The 24,480-nt window shown below is 35.7% G+C and overlaps 1 protein-coding gene and 1 long non-coding RNA gene across 5 annotated transcripts in view; one reads left to right on the forward strand and one right to left on the reverse strand.

The window, feature by feature from the left end:
- Nucleotides 1-24,480, forward strand: part of egfem1 (EGF-like and EMI domain containing 1) — a 119,410-nt gene that overhangs the window by 86,089 nt on the left and 8,841 nt on the right. For all 3 annotated transcript variants that reach the window (XM_087283185.1, NM_001080189.1, XM_087283186.1), the window contains 8 exon segments: nt 1,087-1,215; nt 3,218-3,346; nt 9,848-9,979; nt 12,371-12,499; nt 12,791-12,919; nt 20,320-20,448; nt 23,410-23,538; nt 23,620-23,748. In XM_087283185.1, coding sequence (XP_087139311.1) covers nt 1,087-1,215; nt 3,218-3,346; nt 9,848-9,979; nt 12,371-12,499; nt 12,791-12,919; nt 20,320-20,448; nt 23,410-23,538; nt 23,620-23,748 — 1,035 coding nt within the window.
- Nucleotides 1-24,480, reverse strand: part of LOC141377893 (uncharacterized) — a 57,050-nt gene that overhangs the window by 1,080 nt on the left and 31,490 nt on the right. Inside the window, exon 3 of one of the 2 annotated variants that reach the window (XR_015509736.1) lies at nt 2,280-3,335. The exons of the other annotated variant lie outside the window; for it this stretch is intronic. This is a non-coding gene — a long non-coding RNA (uncharacterized LOC141377893). Of the gene's footprint in view, nt 1-2,279; nt 3,336-24,480 lie in introns of those variants that run through there. 2 annotated transcript variants of the gene reach the window in all.

Genomic DNA, 24,480 nt, shown 5'->3' on the forward strand with positions numbered 1-24,480 from the left:
TAAAAGACCACAGCTGACCTTGCAAGCTAGCTAACCCATTGCAATATCGCTCTCTCCACTAATGCACAGTGTTGCCATTTCATCACCTTAGAATTATAAGGTTCTATCTGACATTTTTGTCAAAATTGAGTTATTGACATATTCTTATTAAATTAACTTATTTACATTGTGGGATGTTTTTTATAAGTTGTTTACATTTTAAGATAAATCAAATGTTACACATACTGTTTGCTATGGAATGCAAAAACTTTAAAGCTTATTATCAAAAAATCATTCAGAGTGCAAATAGAACCTTATAATTCCAAGGTGACAATTTGGCAACACATTTTGAATATGTACTCATAACTTACTTGAGGTGATGTTTCAGATTGTTTTTGTGGTTCTGACATGAGCTGATGCTTTGTTTTTATTGAGGTTTTCATTTGCTTTCAGCAATTACTCACAATAAACGCCAGTCTGTCAGAAATTGTGCCACAGAAAAACACTGCAGGTCATGTGACTTAACCAAAGCACACTATTGGCTACACTAAGGTCTTCTCTTTGCAAAAAAAAAAAAAAAGAATGTTGGTCTTAAAGAAACAGTGGCAGGGAAATTAACATAAATATCATGTTTCCATATGGCAACACCATGCGGTAGAGAGCTAAGCAGTTTTCAACATTGGAAATAATCCTAAATTTTCTTTAAACACATCAAATCAGCATATTAAAATGATTCCTGCTGGATCATGTGACTGAAGACTGGAGTAATAATGCTGGAAAGTCTGCCAGTCTGTCACCACTGTAATAAATTACATTTTTAAATATATTAAAATATATTTACAGTTATTTTAAAATGCAAAAATATTTAACAAAATTGCAGATCATACAGTACTTTAAATCAGATAAATATGCTCTTGCTGATTATATGAGACTTCTTTCATACACAAACAATATTACCAAACTAATAGGCTATAGTCTGTATGCAGGTCAGTAGCTCATTTACAATATGAAAGAAAACAGACAAAGTAAAGAAAACTTATGTTTGTGTGTCTACACATTTACATTTTTTTTTAAAGGTTTGCTTTAAATATATGTTTTTTTTTCTAGCTTGTCCAGCAGGTACATTTGGTCTGAACTGCAGTCAGTCATGTGACTGCCACAATGGGGGGTTGTGTGACCCGGTGAGCGGCCAATGCAGTTGTGCACCTGGGTGGACAGGAGACCGCTGCCAACAGAGTGAGTTCAACACACACTCAAACCTAAAACACGACAACGGGAAATAGAAATCTTGATCGTCTTTTCTATTATTAGGTATAAATAAGTAAAATATCTTCTTGAATGGGTAGGTTGTATTTTCATCCAATACATTGGGAATGGATTAGATGAATATTCATCTACCAATTCAAGAAGACATTTTACTTATTTATACCTCATAATAGAAAAGACGATCAAGATTTCTACTTTGCCGGCATTTAACCAATAGCGCCTCTGCAATGAAGTGATGTCATGCCACACACGTTGCTGTTTCTGTGGGAAGTCAAGAAAGAGGTCTAACTTGTATGTTAACTTTAACTGTGTATTAAAGATAAACAAGGCTAGAATATAAAAATGTGATATATTTTTACATCAACAAAAACATTGTGGTAGTGCACTTGTTTAATAAAAAACTTAGTGATTGTAACAGTCAACATCCAATAAAGTGTATTGATGTAACCAAAAGCAAGATCATATTATTATAAATATTCCATTAACGATACTTTTTGAAAAATTTATTTGGTTTATTTTGGCTGTTGAACCAAAAGATAATTACATTTTTTCTCTCGAACAGCTGGTCGCACTAGTGCAACTTCAGATTTTTTTTAGTTGCACCATTAAGAAATAAGGTTGAAATAAGGGCTCTAGATGTATTTATATACCTATTCAAGTCCTGATCGGGAGGTAACGTTCGATTCTGATCGAGTCTGAAACTGCGTGATCGGGCCCGATTTCTAATCACGTGATCGGATCTGGACATCCCTAGAAAACATGCCCTAGTAACGAATTTGAGATTGTCAAAATGTACACGGCACCCTCTAGTGGATTTGTGAAAACCAAAACTGCAAGACAATGTAGTACAGGGTACATATTTGTTAGTTCTCAAAAATGTAGTCCTGGACACATATTCCCAATGAGCCTGGGTTGCATAATGTTACTTATAAAGTTCACATGATTCTGGTTAGGATTGTGGAAGTAAACAATTAGGAAATTGGATGTGTATCAGTATATTTGAACATGGCAAAAAACTCACATTAAAGTCTTCTTAAACTGCAAGCTGTGACCGTTTTTTTATTTTATTTTTTTATTGTGACGCAGTTCATGAAGAAATTGAATATACAATGAAACAACAGTGGGTGTAGCTTGTTTTTTCAACTGTGAGCTGATTTGATGTAATAAAGTTGGCATTTCACTCAGAAAGATTGGGAAAAGCGGTTTCCGGAAAATTATTACAACCTAACAGGACTCCATATCCTCCCAATTTGTTGTAAAAACATAGTTAAAGGGGCATGGTTAATTATGTTAGCCACGCCCAATAACTCAAACTGACACATTTTAAGAACTTAACTAAAAACAAACAGAAGTGCATTTTTAAGATTAGAACGGCAAACATTTCTTTTTAAATGACATACACAGATGGGATTGTTCACCACAAAACTACGAACCAAATTCTTATTGTGACGTGCATGTTTACTTAAGAAAACGTTTTGGAAAAAGTATATAGATCAGATCCCTTTGAAGTTTCTTATGTAACTTTTTCCTGCTCGAACAGCAACATTATGCACTGAAGAAAAAAAAAGATGGACAAATAAAGATCTAATACATTTTTCAGAATAAACACTCGGGTATACCATAAAAACAAATAGTCTATTTTGAATCATGGTGACCTTTATGTATTATTTATAAATTTTTGTACACAAATACCCAAACAAAGAAAACACATCTGTCCGTCTTTCTCTTTCTGTGTCTCGCAGAGTGCTTTATTTGGCTGTAGTTAGTAAGATGTAAGTGATTACGGTGATTTATAGTGAGGAGTTTGTAGGCACTGATAGCAGTGATTCACATGTCATCGCACAAATTACTGTATTCTGTCTCCATTACGCACTGGAATGTTCACATGGGTGCTCAATCCGCTATACATCTGCTTTCTCTCCCTCTGTCTGTGTGTGTGTGTGTGTGTGTGTGTGTGTGTGTGTGTGTGTAGCCTGCGCATCTGGATGGTTCGGGAAGAACTGTGAGCAGAAATGCATCTGTCCAGTGGGCGTGGCCTGTGATCATGTGACGGGCAGATGTGGATGTCCTGCAGGTTACACTGGGAACAGCTGTGAGAAGAGTAAGATCTTTCTCTGTTTCATCTGAGTCTTGGACAGTTGTAGTAGCAATATCCTATAAATCACTCCATATACATCTGCATGGCTATAAATACATTCAATATATACACAAAGGAGATTCATTACCACTAAAAAGTTTTGAGTCAGTAAGACTTGTTTTATGTTTCTATAAATACTTCATCATGCTGATCTATGCTGCATTCATTTTATTAAAAATGCAGTAAAACTATATTGTTAAATATAATTACTATTGTACTATAGTTTTTTTTTTTAAATATATTTTTTTATGTGGCTCAGTGGTTAGCACTGTTGCCACACAGCAAGAAGGTCGCTGGATCAAGCCTTGGCTGAGCCAGTTGGTATTTTTGTGTGGAGTTTGCATGTTCTCCCTGTGTTGGCGTGGGTTTTCTCTGGGTGCTCCGTTTTACCCCACAGTCCAAAGACCCTAATATTATATATATTTGTGAAAAACTGTAATGTTTATCATACTTCGTTGATAAATAGAAGCTTAAAGTAATATTTATATAAATCATATATGTTTTACTGTCACTTATTTATTTATTGACTTTTTGCTTATTAAATTATTGCTTATTATTTGATTATTAAAGTAATACATGTAAAATTATTTTGAGAGATCGAATATATCTTTAGATTAAAATTTTTGATTTAAATTTTAGATTAAGCAAAATTTAGGTAGGTCTTTAAAAATAAATAAATAAATAAATAAATAAATCTAACATTAAAATGTTGATTTATTGCTAGCTGCTAGTATGATATGCAAAATTTTAGGTATGACTGCTGTGAAAATTCAACAATACACATAAAAATCCACTTGAAAATCAAGTTGTAGTCTCAGTAGTAGATTTCAATAACTCAATTATTTTCAATAACAACAACAACAACCAGCAATTCTCTCTCTTTCTCTCTCTCTCTCTCTCTCTCTCTCTCTCTCTCTCTCTCTCTCTCTCTCTATATATATATATATATATATATATATATATATATATATATATATATATATATATATATATATATATATATATATATATATATATATATATATATATATATATATATATATATATTAGGCTTGGGCGGTGTCCAAATTTTGAGACCGCCAAACCGCCTCCATATTTTACCCCGGTATCCGGTATTACCGGCGTAATAAAAAAAATTATGACGTAAGGCTCAGACAGCGTCACCAAACTGTTGGCTTGAGCCTAAACCATTCAGAAACTGAATACATTCTATGCGACCTTAGGCAGAGAGAGAGAGAGAGAGAGAGAGAGAGAGAGAGAGAGAGAGAGAGAGAGAGAGAGAGAGAGAGAGAGACTTTCTCTGTCTTACACAAACACACACACATCTCTCCCGCGATTTATTCAGAAATTTACTCCCACACCGTAAGAAATCTGGCCGGCTCCCGCGGGAATGCAGAGAGCTGTAATCGGGCCATAAAAATTATACCCGATAGGTCCCGAGTCCGACACGTACATTTTGATTGACAGCTTTATAAAGTCCGAGCCCTTACAGCTCTAATGCATTTTTTTCAAGAATGAGTAATTTATATGTTTTAACAGCATTTATTCGTAACAAACGTAGACTATATCCCACTTGAAAGTTGGAACAAAGAAATAAAATAAGTCCTCTGAAACATCGTAACATCTCAGCACTCTGTAGGTCTACATGCACTTAGCCTTTAAATTGGCCAACACACCAATGAAAAGAAATCTTGCTTAACAAATCAAATAAACTCTAAATGATGACGGGTATTTTGGCAGTAACTAAATTGAAGCTGAATGATAAAAGAATAATGCCACCATTAGTCTGTATACTCTGTCTACATTATGATTATATGGTTTAATTAATATTTATTTATAATTTAAAACCCTTTACTCACCAAGATTAGACTACGTGTGTTTGTGGAGGAACATTATTAAATCCACTGGCTTTAGCGCAGTCTTGCGCTCATGTGCGTCCAGCAGCACTGAACACCGTTTCACTGCTACTGCTACAGGCCGAGATGCAGAGTTCTGATCTGGCTGATTTTGCAAGTTTTAGGTAGGATTGTTTATTCATCTTATACCAGTCAGGAACATCCATTTAATTTTCCATGACCGTAGTTTAAGGGTAGCGAGTGGCCTCGTCATTTTACCTGTCAGCTTGCGGTTTAGGGCTCTACCGTAATACGCAGTGTATGAGCGACCGCTAAATACCTGCGGCTGGAATGCGCTCTTTCTGACTGGCTTGACCGCCGTCAAAATTCTCTTTTTTTACTACTTCGTCATAATTTGCTTCACCTTTGCAGGGATGGATTTTAATGCAGGGATTTGGATTTTTTCGGGTCTCGCCGGGTTCGGGCAAAGATCTTCAGCTCTAATGCAGACCTCTCGTTCATATTAACCACGTCTCCCTTCTGTTCAGTCTAAACTGCCAAACTGCAGGACACTTTGAAGCGCGACTCGTCACGTCACGTCTCCCTGTCCCTCTCTCCCTCTCCCTCTCACCCTCTCCCCCTCCCTCTTCCTCTATCTCTCTCCTCCACACTGTCCCGTGATGACAACCACACACACGTTTTTTAGGCATTAAATAAAGGATATTTAATACTTTATGACGGTATAACGGTATTGAAACTGACACCGTTGCTATTTTTAGATCCCGCGGTATACCATAATACCGTAATATCGCCCAAGCCTAATATATATATATATATATATATATATATATATATATATATGAGCAATATCACATAATATGTATGTGCTATATGTATATATGTAAGTGCTATATGGCTGTATTTCGGCACTGGTGGGCCATATCGCACTGCTACGAGTGTGATATTGCATTTATACAACAGTTCGACGGCATAATCATGTCTATAAGAAAGAAAATGAAACACGTAGAGTCTTAAAACTCTTTTGTATGAGGAACTACTTTGTTCCTCCATTAAATTACATCTGCAGCTGACACTAACGTCACTTTAGAGCTAGTATTTGAATGATTCTCTAGCGTAAAGCCTGAAGTGTTGAGTTCACAATTTAAGATTATAGGCTGAACGTCATGAAATGCCATCAGTCTACAGAGATTTATACAGAGACTAGTTTTTGATGAGCTGTAGTTTAAAATTATACTGGGTTTTTCCTCCTAAAAGGGCTTATTATGCGGTCTCTGTCGCCATCTTGTGGATGGACAATGTCAACTATCTTTGGTCTGCTTAATGACAGGCTATATGGCCCTCATGAATTGTCCCTCAGAAATTATAAATATTTTAAAATAGGCACTATCCTTATAAATAAACTGCATAGTCGCACATTGTAAATTCTCGACAAAAAAAGCCTCAAAAGTACATTATGTTGTCTAACAACAGCAATATTTGTCAAACTGTAGTGTCCTCTGATTGTTACTGTGTGTGGGTGAAGTAATACACAACTGTGAAGGGTGAAGAGGCTGGTAGAGTGCTGTTTCTGGCGTATCGCACGGCTATCAGCTGATCAGATTTAAGAACTGTTGTATTTATATATCGTCACTTTGAAATTATAAGGTTCTATGTGTTCTGAATGATTTTGAGATAATGAACTTCAAAGTTTTTGCATTCAATAGCAAACAGTATGTGCGTTACATTTGATTTTAAATAAAAAGTCTTAAAATGTAAACAACTTATTAAAAAACATCCCATAATGTAAGTAATTTGTCAATTAATAAGAATATGTCAATAACTCAATTTTGACAAAAATGTCAGATAGAACCTTATAATTCTAAGGTGATTATATATATTATATATATATATATATATATATATATATATATATATATATATATATATATATATATATATATATATATATATAGTAAGACAGATATGTGTATGTATGTGTACATGCACGGATGTTTATTGTTGAGCCTGTATGTGTGTAGAATAAGTGTGCACAAGTTTTATTATTATTTTATTAGATATTGTTATTTCCCAGTACTGGGTTGTGGGCGGAATCGCATCTACTGAATGAAACATATGCTGAAATAGTTGGCGGTTCATTCTGCCGTGGCGACCCCTGATAAATAAGGGACTAAGTAGAAGGAAAATGAATGAATCAGTGAATGAATTATATTGTTAAATACATTAAAATAACATTGTTCATAGATCTATTCGACTGTCCAGCTCATTCAATGGGCCTAACAAAAATCCTAATGTCCATTTTTAATTATAAATATGTTCATTTTTAAGTAACGTTTCAGTTGCTATTTGAATTACCAACCCTAAACACACTTCTCTCTGTTGTAATTCACACTCCCTGTGTCTCTCTATCATTTTCACATTACACACACTGGGGTTTTTCTTCGCGACTCTTTCAACACTCGCCCAGCGCTCTCTTTCTCTCTCTGTGGATGTGAGACATCTGATAAAGGTTAGCGCTGAGCAGCCAACTCAAACAGCAGGCTTTGTTTTTGTCTGTGTAAGGATAAGAAGTCTGGAGCAGACATGAACACACACACACACACACACACACACACACGCACGCACGTTCACACACACACACACGCACGCACGTGCGCACACACACACACACACACACACACACACACACACACACACACACACACACACACACACACACACACACACACTGCAGCAGACACAGCTAATGACAACAGTCTAATTATTCTCTTTAGTCTGGAGTCTGAGCTTATCTCTTACACATGTCGCTAGGCTGAACACACACAAACACACAGACACACTTTTACTTAAACATAGACTTAACAATAAGGATGACCTGACGGTCTGAGGTCTGTAACAGTGTTGATAACTACCATCTAAACTAAACTAAATGATAACATATGTTGATATAGGTACGTTTTTTATTTGGAATAATATAAATAATACTATCTTACCATTTACTACCACTGCTGTAGTCATATAATGATAATAATAATACTATGACAACTACGATGATGACTTCTACGACTATGACTACGACTACTACAACAATGACTACTACTATTACTATGAATGCGTTGACTACTACTACCAGCGCTTGACATTAACTTTTCTGATCACCAGCCATGGTGGCTAGTGGATTTCCAACATTACTAGCCACTCGCCTTTTCAATAGCCACACTTTTGTTGCTGTGAAAATATATTTTATATGCATGAAAAATCTGACTTTGACATGCTAAAATTACTTTATTTCGATGTTGTGTTGTTCTCGGGCGAGGCAGTGGCGCAGTAGGTAGTGCTGTCAACCTCACAGCAAGAAGGTCGCTGGTTCGAACCTCGGCTCAGTCGGCGTTTCTGTGAGGAGTTTGCATGTTCTCCCTGCCTTCGCGTGGGTTTCCTCCGGGTGCTCCGGTTTCTCCCACAGTCCAAAGACATGTGGTACAGGTGAATCGGGTAGGCTAAATTGTCCGTAGTGTATGTGAATGTCTGTGTCGATGTTTCACAGAGATGGGTTGCGGCTGGAAGGGCATCCGCTGCGTAAAAACTTGCTGGATAAGTTGGCGGTTCATTCTGCTGTGGCGACCCTGGATTAATAAAGGGACTAAGCTGCCAAGAAAATGAATGAATGAATGGGTTGTTCTTATGCCTCCTTATTAATTTAACTTTTTCTCTGTGTTGTGTATGAGCTTGCTCAATGTACATCAGCAAATGGGTTGTGTCGCATTGCATTTTACATGACTTTTCAGAGCTCAAAAGGGTTTACCAATTTTTTTTCTAACCACACCAATAAATAAATAAATAAATAATTATTTCTTAGCCACAAGTTTTAAATGTGTCAAAACAAGCTAAATATATCTTTATACTTGCACTTTTTAATTCCACAACTGATCTTAAAAAAATAATAATTACATTTAAAAAAGAATTATTGTCATTTATCTAAAATATGCACAGTAATCTGACCTGGCTAAAGGTCCCAGATCACCAGTTAGTAAAACCAGTTAGTTAATAAAAACTAAGAAATAATTGCAAAATTGGTGTCAAAAAATAATATGTACCAAAAACTAAAAAAAAAAAAAAAAAAAAAATACTTATTACCTGCTTATTATTAAGATATGTTATAACCTGCCTAAATCCAATTACCTTACTAACTATTAATAAGCAACCATTTTACAGTTTATTAAGCTAATATTCTTAGTTAATGGTCTGTTAATTGTATGAATTGTGACTTAAAATGAAGTGTTACCAAAACAATTGTCTGCAGGTCCATTAAAATGTCTCAGCATGTGTTTGTTAAATAATGTGGGTGCCATTATTTTACCTAATGGGCACGCAAACACAGTTAAAGCCTGTATTCTGTCAGAAACTCCAGACATATGTGAACGTGTATGAAAGTAAGCATGTTTGAATGACGTTACAAGAAATGTCTAGCCTCCCCTTCATATCATATCATATCTCCTTCCTGTCTGAGGCCTGATGCCAGGAATGCGTCTAGACAGCTATGGAAAACTCACACATGCTCCTAAAATCATCTCTTCGTGTTTTGTGTCATTCTCTGATGTTATGTCTCTCTCAGTGTGTCCACAGGGCAGGTTCGGCCTGAACTGTTCTCGCGTGTGCTCGTGCTCTGGAGATCAGTACAGGTGTCACCACATCACTGGGAGATGCAGCTGTCAACCCGGTTACAACGGCAATCGCTGTCTTCTCAGTAAGGCATATTATCAGTGTGTGAATTATACATTGATGATCAGGGGGGTCAGCAGTTTCGGTTAGTTTGTGTAAGGCATGCTTAAGTCATTTATGCGTTTTTTTATTACATCTAGTTTGTTAATAAAACGCATTTAAGTTTTCAGCGTTTTGAGGGATATTTAATGTGTTCTGACCAACAGTATTCTCGGATTAGTTTTTTCAGATGTTACTGTGGGTTAAACTACAAACTTTGCGTCTAATTTGATTTGATTTTCAGGCTAAATATAGATACAAACACCTATTTTATAAGAAAACAAAGTGCACAATGTCTACTGGTGATCTATATCTGCCACTTTCAGGCTTTTTTCCTCGAATAGACTGGTGCAATTATGCATAAACAATGGTTGGAATCATTATATGGTGTGGTCAAATGTATATTTATATTATCTAATATTTTAATTATTAACATTATTATTTAAAATACAGATCAGAGTGAAATATTTCTCAGTATTAAACAAATGACCCCCCCCCCCCCCCCCCCCCCAATTTATCTTGTTTTGACCTCCATTAAAAAATATACTTTTTATATTTGGAATAATATAAATAATACTATCTTACCATTTACTACCACATCAAGCGTTAATGGGCGGTCAAACCCCCCTGTAATTCGTACCCTACAATAAAAGTAATGTTTAATTATATACATGGGGCTTAAAGGGGACTTATAATGCCCCTTTTTACAACATATAAGTCTCTGGTGTCCCTAGGGTGTGTATGTGACAATTCAGCTCAAAATATCACACAGATACTTTTTATAACTCTTTGAAAGTGCCCCATTAAGGCTTTGATTTTAATTTTGTTGACTGTCGCTTTAAATTCAAATGAGACTGTGCTCTTTTCAAAAGAGGGCGGAGCTAAAATTGCTTGTGTGTTAGTATAGTGGCAGGTATCTATGCTAATGAGGGAGAGATCGTCACTAATGGGCAGGGCTTTCTCTTGATGACACGTACAAAGGGAGAATGTCAATCAAAGTATTTCTGCAGACTGTTTTAAAGAAGTGTGATTATAAAAATAAAATTAATGCATTTTTGCCATTAGAAGCTGGTTATATTTACAGACTGTTGCCACACAACTGTGTTTAAACTCCTTATAAAACTGAGTTTTGCTTAATAGTTGCCGTTTATATTAAATGTTACCATCAGTGTATAGTGTGTGATGAAGCTCTTTCTGAATGTAAAAGGTCTGTAAAATATTAAAGTTCAAAGTGCATGACAAATAAGCTCATTGTTCAAAAAAAAAGAAGAAAAAAAAAGGAATCAATTCCAAAAATGCTGAAACAGTCAGGAATTCCTATTTCATGAGATATTTCATATGAGATCTATGTTAATCCTATGTAGACTGATCGATTTTTACCATTGAAAGCTGGAGCTGGTTTTTGACTTTCGACTTTATTTCCAGAAAAAATCATTTAATGTGCAGACAGAGTCAGAAAATTTTATGTAATATTTTTTGCACATGTGAAAAAATAAATTTGCCCTCACATTGTGTCAGATCACATATACACATTGCCTCTGAAACGTTCATCTATCACAAAAAAAATGTATATGTTTTTTTTTTTTTTTTGCAGACCTGTAGAAAGCATTTTAAAAGGTGTTTTGACAAAATCACAGCCACCGCACAAGTGAAAAACTAAATCTACAATAGCACATGCATTTGATACATTTGGTTTTGCTTGCATCTTAAATTATCCCACATACCCAGACAAGTTGATCAACTAGTTCTTCCAACATGCAACCTAACATTAATATAATACAGTTATCATACTCCTTACAATGTAATGTTTACAACTGTCCAGGGAAGGAAGTATCGTGAGGTATTGGTTAATAAATGTGGGGGTCAGATTGGTCAGAAGTAGGGTTGTTTAGAAAGAACAAATCTTCAAATAAATTGAATCATTAAAGGCTCTTTAAGAAAGTGTGATTTTAAAATGTATAATATAAGAATACTAAACTGTGTTTGACCTTGGATCCATGTCAAACTTATTGTAGAAGGCCAGAAAGAGTAGGCTTTTAAATAAAAAAGGGTCACTTTTAAATAAAACACCCTACATAACATAACTTACAACTACTAACTTAATATGTATGTAAAAAATGCAGTCAGGGTCCGATTTCCCCCACAAGTCCAAAGACATGCGCTATAGGTGAATTGGGTAAGCTAAATTGTCCATAGTGTATGTGCGTGAAGGAGTGCGTGTATGGGTGTTTCCCAGTGAAGGGCATCTGCTGTGTAAAACATAGGCTGGATAAGTTGCCGATTCATTCCGCTGTGGCAAACCCCAGATTAATAAAGGGACTAAGCTGAAAACACAATGAATGAATGAAGATACAGTCAGTGTTTCTGCTCTTCACAGGATGTCGAGAGGGCACTTATGGCCCCTACTGTAAGAAGAGGTGTAGCTGTGCCAACGGAGGCCGATGCGACTTCAGAAACGGCTCCTGCATCTGTCAGCCAGGATATTTTGGACCCAACTGCAGCATCAGTAAGAACCTAATACTCAGTCAATCAGACTGACATCTTTAGCTGTTTTATAGCATCTTGCCTCTTTTTTAAGCAGGTATAACTTGCTCATCTTTCAAACTGATGCATATTTAATGTGTTCTGTTGCATTCTGCATTGTTTTATTTACTCTTTAACAGTTATCTTACCGCCTGGTTGATTTTTTTTTGTACATAGGTTATCATTAAAACTCCAAAACTTAAAATTAGAATGGTGTCAGGAGCACAATTTAATTTAAGGTATATGTTTAATAGCATCTATGTTTTATTCTCAGGTTGTCCCTCAGGTCACTACGGGAGAGACTGTGCTCAGGTGTGTTCATGTGGGGAGAAAGGACAGTGCCACCCAGAGACAGGGAGGTGTAACTGCGCCCCTGGTACAACAGGACTGTCCTGTGAACAAAGTATGTATCTTTGTGGACAGCTGTGTTATTATAGGACTATTTATGGGTCAAAACAAATCAATAAAAGTGTAACGCAGCTTACATTTTTTCTTTTATATTTCAATTTTTACATGGACAGAATGCATCCTGTTTAATTTGCTATATTTCACTGTGCAAACAATAATACTCATCATGCATTCTTACAATTATTGATAGATAAATCCTATTAAAATGTCATTTAGAAGTTGTAGTTGTAACAAAAAGTCTCGTCATTAATTTCGGTCAGACTGAGAGGCTGTATCAGAGACTACAGAAAGACTGCATCAGAGACGTTTCAATCCTGATTTTGTCCAGATTATTCCACTATTACTGTTTTTATTATTATTGACCTTTCTGTTGGGTGGATCTCAAGCAGGTCGCACACCAGAAGCGCCGCTCGACGCCGCGACACGGCGCATACATGACAGTTTAAGGTATCACACACCAGACGCGCACATTCGAATGATATTTAACATGAAACTAATCAGATGGCGCTCTGTGGCGCGGCTGAAAAACGAACTGCGTCCTGAGCCGTCGCCGGGCGCCGCCGACAGCCGCCGACTTGCGGCGCCGGTGTGTGTATCCTGATAGAAACCTATGTTTAGAATTCTAAAATGCATGGCGCGGCGCTTCTGGTGTGCGACCTGCTTCAGGCTTTTTCTATAGTTCTAAATCTAAATTGTTCAATAAATAAATAATAATAATAATAAAAGTCTCGTCATGCATATTAAGAACAAGAATAATTTCATGACATCTTAAATATATTTTAAGGTACACTGTGAAGCCCCAAAATACTTAATTGTCATTTTAAATGTTTATGCTTCACCACTTATCCTTACTAAACTATGAGGTTTTCAGCAATCCATTTAAAATAATATATAATATGTTTAAAATCAAATTATGTATTTTATTAAAGTCAGAATAACTTTCAAAAACTATGTTAAACTGAATGGTGAAGGAGCGTTATTTTACCTATATTTTAATACTTGAAACTTATTAGATTTTTTTTTTTTTACAATAAATATTTGAAACATTAGACACTTTACTTGCACTGAACATTTGATGCACTGATTACTGCTGCTTGTTCAAACAACACAATTCTTGTCATTTCTTTGGCCAATTTATTTGTTTTATGTTTAGTCCACTTGAATTTGTAAACCATTAGGTTAACTTAAGCGTTTTGTATCTAACTACCTTCATAGGGGATTTGTAGTTCCCAGTATGTTTTGCGTGGGATTGAATTAAGAGAGGGAAATGTTGACAATAAAAGTAATTTTAGCTGTTTAAAGTTGATAGACTTTTTAGACTTGAAAATTTAGTTGAAGATTTTCATGTAATGCTTTAAGTTTTGAGGTTACCACCTTGCAGAATCACCAATGCGTTGAATGTTGGCTGCTTAATTAACAAAAATACAGTGTGTTGCTTTGCTCAGTGAGCAATAACTGTCCTAAAATTAGTTCTGGGATCAGTCTCAATCAACTGTATATGCAAATCATTAAATATGCTCAAAAATGGCTTTTTAGTTCATTTAGGATAACTTCAAGAGACTTTGAAATGTACGACACATTATAGACATACATTACATGATATTATAAGAACTTTCAGTTGAACTTAAATAAAAATACAAATGTACTTTAATTTTTATTTCATAAAATCATGTTGAACAAGCTCACTTGCATTTAATTGTGTATATAGTTTTTTTAGTTGGTGCTAAACAAATCTATTGGATTGAAATCCTGCCCTCAATTAAACTTAAGAGTTCATCCAATGAGATTTTTTTTTTTTTTTTTTTTTTGAGTGTGCCTTTATTTGGATTGGTTGTTTATTTTTTTAAATATGTTTTTATGTTTAAAGTTTTATTTGAGTAATTTTGTGCTTCAACTCCTTTTAATTTATTTAGTTAACCATTTTCCATATTGTGTTAATTTTTTTGTTTTCGATTTTCAGCTTTAATGAAAACCTTTTAATTGTCTGAGTTAACAACAGCAGCCCAGGTAGCAAAGAATTCTGGCACAGCAGACATTCATCGGGCTCTGACATACATCACGTGGGCCAAACATATAGCCCAGGTTTGACAGAGGTGACACAGTCTTTAAGACAGAACGCAAGACATGCATGGGCCAGATGTCAAATGTAGTATTTGGCCCAGATGTTAAAAATTGATATGTGGGCCATGTAAGTTTGGCCCATCTTGACCCACATTTAAAATACATTTAAATTATGAGTAAAGAAATATTTTGATATACAAATATAACATCTTCAATTGCCTTCATTTTAATCCAGGAAACAATCAAGAATTATTAATCTATTGTTACCTGTATGTAAATAAATCAATAAATAAACAATAAAAAATAACTGAATTTAACCCTACATTACATATATCTTATTAACCAAATTGTTTTTTTACAAATTATATTATTAATAACCATTTCATTGCAGTTGTGACTTGGCATGGGCCGGTATAAGATTCTGACGATATGATAACCTTGGATAAAAATATCACGGTTGAGCGGTATTGTGATTCCTGCTCTAAGATATATTCTTTTTAAATGTCTGGGTAAAAAAACCAAAACTTTTCCCCTTTGAAAACAATATATTGTATTTTTTGGAAGATTTATGACATTTTGAAGCAGTAAACACGTCAGGCTATATAATTCAAATGAATCATTGACTTCTGCTGTCTTCATTTGTTTTTAAAACACAGATTTCTTTACATTTTAAATGGCATCTTTAGATTTTTTTTCTGCTGGAGATACTGTTGTCCTAAAAACAAACAAAAAAAATGTTAATAAAAAATCTTACACATACCTTAGGAAAAGTATTACAGAAGATTTTGGCAGTTTTAACTTAACTTAACTCTCAACTTTAACTTAACTTAACTCTCAACTTTCTTAACTTTCTCAAACTGCGGTATACCTTTGAAAACAGTTATCGTCCCATGCCTATTCGTGATACTTCAATTATGCCTTCCAGACATTGCCCAACATGGGGCATAGCTAGCCCAGTTCAGGCTGAACTATATGGGTTGTTAACTTGACTGAGACTAGACCCAGACATGGTCCATGTTTGGCCCTTCATGCCAGTCATGTACCGTACTTTACTGTGGGCCAAGCAAAAACTTTGAGTGGGCTCAGTGTGGGCCAGAGCTGGGCCAAAGAAATGTTGCTATGTGGGAATACAGAACAAAAATTCTTCAACTTATTTAAAATGAGTTGAAAAAACACATTTCTTAGTTTTTTTTTACAACTTAATTGTTTTATGTTGAATACACTTAAATTTGTTAAACAAGTTAACCTAATCTATTTGTGTTGGGACAGCATAAAGAATTGGTGTGGAACCCAGCAGTTTTTACAGTGTATTTGTCCTTGTTTCCTTGCTTATCTTGCCAACTTTTCCAACCTCTTAGCCATTAATTTCTCCTTTTTCCCCCTTGCCTTCACTCAGTCACGTTTCCCTCCCTCCAAAATCTCCAACATCTAGTTAGTATATAAAAGCATGAGTGTTATGATGACTTCATAAGCAAAACAACCCCAGAATATACCACATCTGCACTTGAAGGGTCTCCTTGCCCTCCTCCTGATTCTCTCCCAGGGCTTATTTACAATATTTAGCTAGCAAATTTCTCCAGTTTCCTGCATGAGGGAATTTGATCGTGTTTTCCAGAGCAACAGAAGCAAGAGATCAGATTCCTAATCTTCGCGTTTCATCACTCATCAGTGCAAATGAAACGGGACTTTCCAGGAGGGATTTTCTTAGTCGTCTCGGAGCATCTAACTGCTTACGTTCCCCGTGTTTAATGTTTACAGACGACTATAAGTAGCTGGTTCTCTGTGTTCCGTGTCGGCGGATCTGCTGGCGAGGAAACAAATAAATAAGCAAGCGAATCAAAGCGATTGGCGTATTGTTTTCCCAATCTAAATTACCCAAGGAAACATGATTGCTCTTTTGCTGCGCTGCCAAATCAGACCCGCTTCGCCATTGCACTAATGATCTGGAGCTTAAGTAAACCTGTGTGTGTGTGTTTGTGCACGTGTGTGTTGTGATGAAGCGATCGCATATGTGCCTGTCTCTTTAAATGCATTTTGAGGGATGAGAGGGCCTGGGCTAATTGTAGTAATTGAGAAATTCAGAGTTTATTTGAAAATAATGCCATCTGTGCTGTTGTTGTTACTGGAAGTTTCCGTCTGGAGCAGGATTATACGTAATAGATAAAAAGATGAGGGGTTTTGCTGAAGGGAATAAAGCGTGCTGATTGTTGGGTCAGTATATATGAACGCACATTCTAATGGAAAAAACAATACCGTATGGAGTTTTTGGAGGTGGAATAATTAGCAAAGAATAGATAAGCCGGACAAATTTTTGGTGTTTGGATGTTCATTCATTCACTAATTTCCCTAATGGCCCCTTAATTATCAGAGGTCACCACAGCGGAATAAAACGCCAATTTATCCAGCATGTTTTACGCAGCAAATACTCTTTCAGCTGCAACCCAGTACTGGGAAACACCCATACACTCTCGCATTCACACACATACACTACGACCAATTTTATTAAATCCACCTATATCGCACGTCTTTGGAATGTTGGGGAAACCGGAGCACAAAACCCACGCGAACACAGGGAGAACATGCAAACTCCACACAGAAATGCCAACTGACCCAGCTGGGACTCGAGTCAGTGGCCTTCTTGCTGGCAGTCGACAGTGCTAACCACTGAGCCACTGCGCTGCCAATGTTTGGATGTGAACGGTTATTTATATGATTATTATTGTAAGAAAGAAAGATGAGGATCATTTATGTGGCTGTTTAAATAAACCCATAATGCATTTAAAAGATGATAAATTTATGATATTTAAATGGTTTGAACAAATGCTAAAAAAATCTAAAAGTTTGGGTCAATAAGATGTTTTTTATTTAATTTGAAATTATTTCAATGTTTTTATTTTTTAGTTAGTAATTTTTAATCAATTACTAATTTTATTCCAGATAGAGCACATTAAATTAAGATTTTCTGTTTTGAAAGATATATATATATATATATATATATATATATATATATATATATATATATATATATATATATATATATATATATATATATTTTTTTTTTTTTTTTAACCATTATTTGTTAACATTTCCAAGGGCCTAGATTTGCTTTTGATATTGGTGGGGACCTAATTTAACACCAATCCCCCAATTGTAAAATTTAAATGTAACTTCACATTTAAAATGTAATTAAAATGTAATTGCTAAAGGAATGTCTGACAAAAAAGGTAGTTTAATACAGACTTCTGTTTACTTGTTTGGGCTTGTTTGTGTATAATCACTTACCACCACATCTGAACACATTTTTGCTAGTATAATATTGCCATTTATGCAATTTAAGCTAAAAGATCTTTTCTTTACCTTTTCTGCAATGCTTGCAAACAGAACAGCTCATGTTCCTTTTTGCACTTTTAATAAATAAATAAACAAATAAATAAAATACAATTAGTAATAAAACCAACATTAACACAGGCAAATCTTGTGGTGCAAAAGTAAATTTACATTATTTTACTTTGACAAGGAATGAATGCAAAACTCTGCAAAAGAGGGGCCGTGTGACACAATAACCATTTATCTCGATTGTTGTTATTTCATAATTGTCGTGGAGGCCAAAATCGAAACTAATTTTTTATTAATTGCACATGCATGGTTACTGTTATGGTGGACTTGTAGCGAACTTGACTTCAAGTGACTGACGCTTTTCTTTGAAATGTAACTGCTTATGTAGCTTCCTTATACCAGAAAATCAGAGCACATCACACCTGTCCTCAGGTCTCTACAATGGCTCCCAGTTACATTCAGAATAAATTTTAACGTATTATTACTTGTCTATAAATCACTAAATGGCCTAGGACCTTAATACATTACAGATATACTGACTGAATACAAACCTAACAGATCATTTAGATCTTTATGATCAAATAAACTAGAAATTCCTAGAGTTCAGTCAAAGCAGGGTGAATCAGCTTTCAGATACTACGCCTCTTGCTGCTGGAATCAGCTTCCAGATATGATCAGATGTGCTCCAACATTAGGTACATTCAGATCGAGAATGAAAACACATTAGACAAATCCCACTATTATGTCTTTCTCTTCTTTTTCATTCTTTTATAACCAGTTTAACACATTTTATCTGTTATTTAATAATTTTTATTATTTGTTTTTATTTTTCTTATTGGTCTCTTTTATTCTTGTATGAAATGTGCTTTATAAATAAACTTGCCTTGCCTGAGTGTTGCACAGTAAGCCTGACTGGAAAATTTCAACAAAGCATTATTTTATTTTGGAGGCGATTAAATTATTGGTGGGGACATTTTAATAATCTGTGGATATTGGTGGGGACACGTCCCAACCGTCCATGCCAATTCTACATCCTTGAATATTTCTAATTCTGAAACATGAAACAAGATTAAATTGATCAAAAGTGAACACTGGAGCATTTATATTGTATTTCTGTTTTTAATAAATGCTATTTTAAACTAAAAAAATGTTTTATGGTTGATAAAAATTTTTTTTGCATTGATAATAGTAAAAAAAAAAAAAAAAAAAAAAAAGTTTCTCGACCACCAATTCACCAAAATCCAATGATTCTAAAATGAAATAAAAAAACTTAAAACTTCAGCTTCATTATAGGGTAAAAATAAAAAATAAAAACACATATAAATAAATCTTACTTGAATTGCAATAATATATTCATAACAACATAATAACACAGCATAATATACATAATATTACAAAACTCATTTTTTTACTCCATTTTTGATCAAATAAATGCACCCTTGGTTTACATGAGAGTCTTTTTAAAATATTTAATTAAATCTTAACAACCCTGCAGTAAATGTTTGATAAATTGCAGAAAATTGTACTTTTTTGTAAAAAAAAAAAAAAAAAAAAAAAAGTCTGGTCATGCACTGTAGCTCAGGATAAAACTAAACACATTCGCTAAGATCGACGGGCCATACAGTTACTTTTTTTGCTGTACTAAATAAGTTTGGTTTCAGGCTAAAATGAGATATCCAGTGGAAATTAAGTGTTGACAGTATAATTTAGTGCTGGATGAGGATTAATCAGTGCTTGGTAAACCATCCTCATGTGGTTCAAATTGAAGACAGATCCTTGCAACTTGCTGAAACGCAGAGCATACACATACAGTTAGCCCTCCTGAAATATATAAATATTAATTTATTAATAATATTTAATAATTAAAATAATATTTTACTAGATATTTTTAAAGATACTAGTATTCAGCTTAGTGACATTTAAATGCTAACCCAGGTTAATTAGGCAAGTTAGGGTGACTAGTGACTGGTGTTATATGCTATGTTTTCATCCATGCAGTGTGTCCAAGGGGCCGCTATGGAGTGCAGTGTCGGAGTTTCTGTACTTGTGCAAACGGAGGAGTGTGTGACCCTGTGAATGGGACGTGCAGATGTGGGCTGGGCTGGACAGGACAACATTGTGAAAAAGGTAAGTGCAAGTACACAACAATACATTTTTAGAATTGATATCCATGCAGTTGTTTTGAATAAGTCTCAAAAATACTTAATTTTGTAATGCGTACATTTTTTAAAATAGTTCACTCAACATACACACTATGAAGACTCGTTTTGCATGATGAAAATACTAATTTTAAGTAGATTTTAATGAAAATATTCTGTTATTTGTTGTTTTTACTGTCTTCAATAGTTAATTTTAGTGCTTGTATCTGTTTTTTTTTCACACTGTCAAATCAGTGTTGACAAAAAGCATTCAAAACGCACATGCAAACGTTCAAACACACACCCACTGTGCTGTTGATGAAATTTACATCACATGCACTGAATGCATCCTGTACTTTTACATGATTTAACATATATACATGCCAGTTTACCATTACAGTATCATTTATGAATTAAGCCTGGATTCGAACCCATTATCCCTCCATGGTAGTCAGGAACCTAAACTGCTCCACTAAACCACTTGAAGGTTCAAGCCTCAATTTGCTAAACTGGTTCTTTGCTGAAGCTATTCCAGTGCAATCAGGGCCGGAGCAAGCTGAACTGCCGCTCTAGGCAGAGGACGATCACGCCGCCGTCAACCCCATTGTGAAAACGAAAGTGACCGGTTTTGAAAATGAAGTGAGGTATTGCGGACCTCTATTCTACCGCCCTATGCGCGGATATAACTGAGGACACACGGGTGCTGAGGGAGGGAGGTGTTGCGGACACTGCGCTCTCTATTCTGCCGCTCTATGCGCGGATATAACTGACGACACACGGGTGCTGAGGGAGGGAGGGAGGGAGGTGTTGCGGACACTGCGCTCATTATTCTGCCGCCCTATGCGCGGATATAACTGAGGACACGCGGGTGCTGATGGAGGTGTCGCTGATGCCGCCTTCTCTATTCTTGCATCTATGCGCGAATATATCTGAGGACGTGGGTCGTGAGGGAGGTGTCGCGGACATAACTGAGGACGCGGGTGGTAAGGAAGGTGTCGCGGAGGCCGCCCTCTCTATACTGCCGCCCTAGGCGGCCGCCTAGGTCGCCTCTATGGATGCGCCGGCCCTGAGTGCAATACATAAAAAATGACCACTAGGCGTCACTGTAGAGTGGGGTTTGGAAACATTTTGAAGCTTCGACACATTTGCTTCGACTGATTCATGAAGCCTTGCTTTGACCACCACTACCAAACACTGTAGGCCAATCAGGAACAAGCTAGCTGGAAGTGGCCAATTAGATGTGTTCTAGACAAAGTAGAGAAACAGATAAGACAAGACAACCATAGGGTTGTAACACATGTTTTTTGTTGTTTGTATTTGTATATTAGAGATGCACGGATCAGCTGAAATGAAATGACATCATCCAAATCATCCACCCTCCATCCGCCTGCACATTTAGTTTTATTTGATATATGTATCCACAACCGACCTGCGCCCGCTCGTCACTTTAATAATTCAATTCTTTGTTTTAGACATGATGATGAGTCACGTTGGATATTAACAGCAGATTCAGTGAGCTATAATCTGCGCATCTCTGATAGTAAAACAACATGTTAATCTTAAACGTTTGCAAATGAATATTTAGTTATAAAAACTAAAATTTGTTTTTAGACAACATTTTCTTCCTTTTCAAATACAGAAAGTAAAAATAAGACATTTTAGCTTTTACAGATACAGAAACAAGATGACAAAAAGGGTGCCACTTCAGCCTAAACGGCAGCTATGTTATGTTTACTTGGCCCTTTTCTTCGCACTGTGCAAAAACAGAATAGCATCTATTGTGGCTGGATTCGGGCGATTCTGCCTCGCCTCCAAAACGCGGCCAGCTGCACTGAAAGAGCGTTCGCTTGCACCGCTTGTTGTAGGAATGAACAAGATTGAAGATTCTCCTCTCAAGGCGCTGCAGACGTGGAAATAAGCGATCTTGTTTCTCCCAGAACGAGCAGACTTACCTCTGATGACTCCTCTAACAGAAACTTTGAACAGTAGGCTACTCTTGCACTTCAACCATTATTTTGGGGCATCTCATCTTCCCATTCAGCAAAACCCACTCTCTGCTTTTTCGCTGGTCCACTGCCATGTCCCGTTACATCCACCCGCAATTAATCATAATGTATTTTTTTTTTATTACCTGACCCACGGATTATCCGCAGCACCCGCGGATATAACCGCCATCCACGCATCACTACTGTAAATCCACATGTGCAATTAGCTGCGTTTCCGCTATTACGCCTAAAGTGAGCATGCCAGGGCGAGCCAGGGCCAATCACGTTTCCACAGTCAAGGAGTTTTGAGATATTATTCATGAAATATTAAAATACGATAATATTAATCAAATCATGCAAACAGAGCATTTTTAGGTGAGTGAAATCATCAGAAACTACCTTCTTTTCTGTCATCCAGTCCTGTGCAATGCTAATTTAAATATTTTTGGCCCCGATTGCCTTCCACACTAGGGTATGCATAAAACCACTGCATACTTTGGGTTTTAGAAACAACATGAAGCTAAAGTTGCACTATAAACGTAAAAGTTTCCATTGATAATGACTATAAATACAATGATTGAATTCAATCATTCATTACAACAACTAGTAAATAAATTAAAGGGATAGTTTACCCAAAAATGAAAGTAAGAGCTATTTGAGTTTCTCCTTCTGTTGAACACAAAGGAAGATATTTTGAACAATGTTGGAAACTGACATCCAGAGACTTTTATTTTAACTATAGATGTCAATGGCCACTAGTTTTCATCATTATTTAGAATATTTTCTTTTGTGTTCAACAGAAATAAGAAACATAAAGGTGTGAAACTCCTTGAGTAAATGGTGAGTAGCTTTTCTTTTTGAGGTGAGCTATCCCTTCAGTGCTTTAAATTGTGCAACTAAACCATTTAATTCCTTTTGCATTACATTTTTGGATAAACTCCACTGATTATATGTCTGTGTGTTAGTTTGTGTCTCAGGTCACTATGGTGTGAACTGTGAGCAGAAGTGTGTCTGCCAGAATAACGGTACATGCGATCGTTTTACCGGATGCTGCTCTTGCCGGTCCGGATACTACGGCCCCGCCTGCCAACACCGTATGGGAGAATGAATTATCTGTAGTTAAACATTTATGCTGAAATTCAAAAATAATAATCTGTATTTTTTCCATATTCCAGGATGCCCTGCTGGCTTTTTCGGTGAGCTCTGTGCTCAACCATGCGTCTGTAAACAAGGGCACCAGTGTGATCACGTGACTGGAAAGTGTGAGTGTCCTCCTGGTTACCATGGCAACCAGTGTGAAAAACGTAAGTTATTTAAACTTTACAATATCATCAACATTATCAGCATGAAATTATGTAATATAAAATATGTATGCATATATATAAAAGAGTTTATAGTAAGGTTGTCAAAAATATCAAAAACTGAAACTTTAGAAATTTTCCCTTTAATTATTTATTTGCTTGTTTAACCAGGAAAGTACCATTGAAACTTTAGAGCCAACCACATATCTTTTGAGTTTGTGAACACAGTGGCCAATCAGCAGTGTTTAAGGACATGCTCAGCAGAGCTCAAATGTTAGCAGAAAAAAGGACCATTTAAAATTCACAAAATGTCACTTCAGCCTGCATTTTAGCGATAGTTGCAAAAAAGGTTCTGACAACTTAGAAGGACAAGGATAACTATGATAACTCTAAGAATAACTCTGATAACGTAAGGACTGAAATTCAAAATACTCAAAAAAATTATCGGTAAAGCTCTATAAAAATGTGCAATACCAGTAACAAACACACTGTTTATATATTCAGTGATAAATACCTTTGAATTTTTATTCTCTTTTAAATATTTTCCAAATTATGTTTAACAGAGCAAGGAAATTTTCACTGTATGTCTGATAATATTTTTTCTTCTGGAGAAAGTCTTATTTGTTTTATTTTGGCTAGAATAACAGCAGTTTTTAATTTTTTTAATAAACATTTTAAGGACAAAATTATTAGCCCCTTTAAGCTAGTTTTTTTTCAGACTGTCTTCAGAACAAA

Source organism: Danio rerio, chromosome 15 (genome assembly GCF_052040795.2).
Source record: "Danio rerio strain M-AB ecotype USA chromosome 15, GRCz13ab, whole genome shotgun sequence".
Lineage (NCBI taxonomy): Eukaryota > Metazoa > Chordata > Actinopteri > Cypriniformes > Danionidae > Danio > Danio rerio.